The following is a 2,596-nucleotide window of genomic DNA, read 5'->3' as shown; positions in this document are numbered from 1 at the left end:
AACAAAATAGTAAATTGGGGATCATAATATTTTAAAGGCCCCTGAAAAATGTTTGCTTTAGATGTATGTATTGGTATATATTGCAAGAAACAGCTACGTTGCTTTCTATAACATTTTACACAGTTCAGCCTACACAAGTTAATGTGCGAAAAAACAAAACAAAATAGGAATTTTGAAAGATGTTTCTATAAAACTAGTTTTTAAACATCAAATGGTGATGGGGGTCCACCAGAATAAAATAGTAATCAAAGGGGTTCATAGATAAAAAGAAAATTGTTTGAGAACCCCTTGGGTAGATCATACAACTGAAAAGATTAGCACAAGTATTTAGTCTCTTCTAGGGGTATGCCAATTATTATTATTATTATTATTATTATTATTATTATTATTATTATTATTATTACTATTATTACTATTATTATTATTATTATTCTGGGGTATGCCAATTACTTACAGATGTATAAAATTTGGTTTAAATGAGATTCATTTGAAATAGTAACGAGATATTCATTATGACATAGAAAGCCCTTTTATGATGAAAGCGTGTGTTTTAGAAAACGCTCTTTACGTCATCAATAGAAACATTTGTTTGTTTGAAAAAGCAAGCCTTGTTCTCACTTGTAGAACAGAAAGAAAAAGTCAGCGTAACGATATAGACGTAGTGACATTCGGAGCTCATTTACTTTACCTCTAAAATGGCGGAATTAGATGAAGTTTTTCGAGCGTTCACCAAGCTTGCAGGTGCAAAGACTCCTGAAGAAGAAAAACAAATGAACTCTAAGGCTTGTGCAAAAATGGTGAAAGACTGTCTACCAAAAGAAGTTGTAACAATTGCAGATGCTTCTATATTCCCAAAATACAAAGAGAAAAGTAAACAGTACCTCCTTATAAGTAACTTCCATCTATTTATACGTGGTTGTGCACATGAATATGCCAAGAACAAAAGTAAAAATTCCAAACTGCCAGAAGGGGACCCGCAGGTGGACAAATATTACGAAGAGTTTGTTGAAATGCTAAAAAAAGGGAGACCAAACGTCAAAGAAGTAAAAATATCAAAAACTGGCAATGTCGCCGGTCTTACAGATGTGGCTGGTTACACGGGATCACATAAAGAGCGCTTTGATGAGGAAGGAAAAGGCAAGGGAATGAGTGGCCGAAAAGAATTAGTAGACAACACTGGTTACGTGGGTGCCTATAAAAACGAAGGGACATATGATAAAGTAAATGCATGATTGCACCGTAGAGGTGATGGTGATCAACATAATCAATGATCATAGAAAATGTTTTTCTTGCGTCTAAATCGCTGACATTTTAATATATTCCGTACGTTGATGCATCTATCAAGGAAAATATAGAAAAATACAAGCTAGAAGGGTATGATTCTAAAATGAACATACATACACACATACATATATACATATACATACATACATACATATATATAAACAAACGTTTGCCACTACAAATAAAAATGGTTGTAAAATGTTGGAAATGATAAAAACTACTTGAGCATTTATTTTTGTGTTCATTGTACCTCATTTATTGATTATTATTATTATTGTTGTTGTTGCTTGGTCTTTATTCGTCGCTGCGCTGCCGGTAAAAATATTCGTTAATCATGCACTTACTTTTAATAGTGAAAGTCTCGCTAGTTACTGTGGTGACAACAGTCTACCTATCTTTCACTCGCCTTCTCTGTCTGTCTGTCTGTTTGTCTGTCTGTCCGTCTGTCTGTCTGTCTGTCTCTCTCTCTCTCTCTCTCTCACACGCTCACATACACTATTTCTCACTCGACAACAATCTCTTTTCTCTCTCTCTCTCTCTCTCTCTCTCTCTTTCTTTCTTTCTCTCTTCTCTCTCTCTCTCTCTCTCTCTCTTTCCCCCTCTTTCTTTCTTTTTCTCTCTTTCTTTCTTTCTTTCTTTCTTTCTCTCTTTGCTTCTCTTTTACTCACCACAACAACAACAACAAGAACAACCATTTTACCATCGCTTTCAAAGGTCAGACGAGGGTTGCTATGGTCTAAATCAATTCTTATTTGGAGATACTGTTCTCCTAGACAGGGTAAAAACAGAGCAAGAGACAGTGCCTTGTTCAACTGTTCCCTTTTGTGACATGATTTCTATAGCTGTACAGCACTTGTAACATCAATCACATTACAGAGTGTACTGAACACACTTTGTTATGGCACCAACACAACGAGGGTGGTCATGTCCTTAACCAGTTTTAAGAATCTGTTCAAACATGCTTTGTCTCTTGCTCATTTGCCACTCACTTTTCATAGCGTGCTGATTGCATTTAATCAGGGTTTGCTTGTGCCAGAGACATCAAAATGTAGATTTATGAACATGATTATTTATTTGTGTCAATCTTATGCCCATATATATATATATATGTGATGGGCTTCTTTCAGTTTCTGTCAACCAAATTCACTCACAAGGCTTTGGTTGGCCTGAGACTATAGTAGAAGACACTTGTCCAAGGTGCCATGCAATGAGACTGAACCCAGAACCATATGGCTTGGAAGCAAACTTCTTACCGCACAGCCAGGCTTGCACCTATATATATATATATATATATATATATATATATATATAT

The 2,596-nt window shown here is 35.3% G+C and overlaps 1 protein-coding gene across 1 annotated transcript; it reads left to right on the top strand.

The window, feature by feature from the left end:
* Positions 1–573: 573 nt before the first annotated feature.
* LOC106881765 (tubulin polymerization-promoting protein family member 3) lies at positions 574–1,516 on the top strand. Its single transcript, XM_014932270.2, has one exon. It carries the CDS (start codon positions 696–698, stop codon positions 1,230–1,232), a length of 537 nt encoding a protein of 178 aa, XP_014787756.1. The 5' UTR covers positions 574–695; the 3' UTR covers positions 1,233–1,516.
* The last annotated feature ends 1,080 nt before the right edge of the window (positions 1,517–2,596 follow it).

The sequence above is a fragment of the Octopus bimaculoides genome, chromosome 11 (genome assembly GCF_001194135.2).
Source record: "Octopus bimaculoides isolate UCB-OBI-ISO-001 chromosome 11, ASM119413v2, whole genome shotgun sequence".
In the NCBI taxonomy this organism is placed as follows: Eukaryota; Metazoa; Mollusca; class Cephalopoda; order Octopoda; family Octopodidae; genus Octopus; species Octopus bimaculoides.
Note: the sequence above shows the minus strand (reverse complement) of the source record. Positions and strands in the feature narration are given on the sequence as shown.

Excerpts from the sequence above, each read along its gene's own strand:
- LOC106881765 (XM_014932270.2), top strand. The coding sequence starts at position 696 with ATGGCGGAATTAGATGAAGTTTTTCGAGCGTTCACCAAGCTTGCAGGT.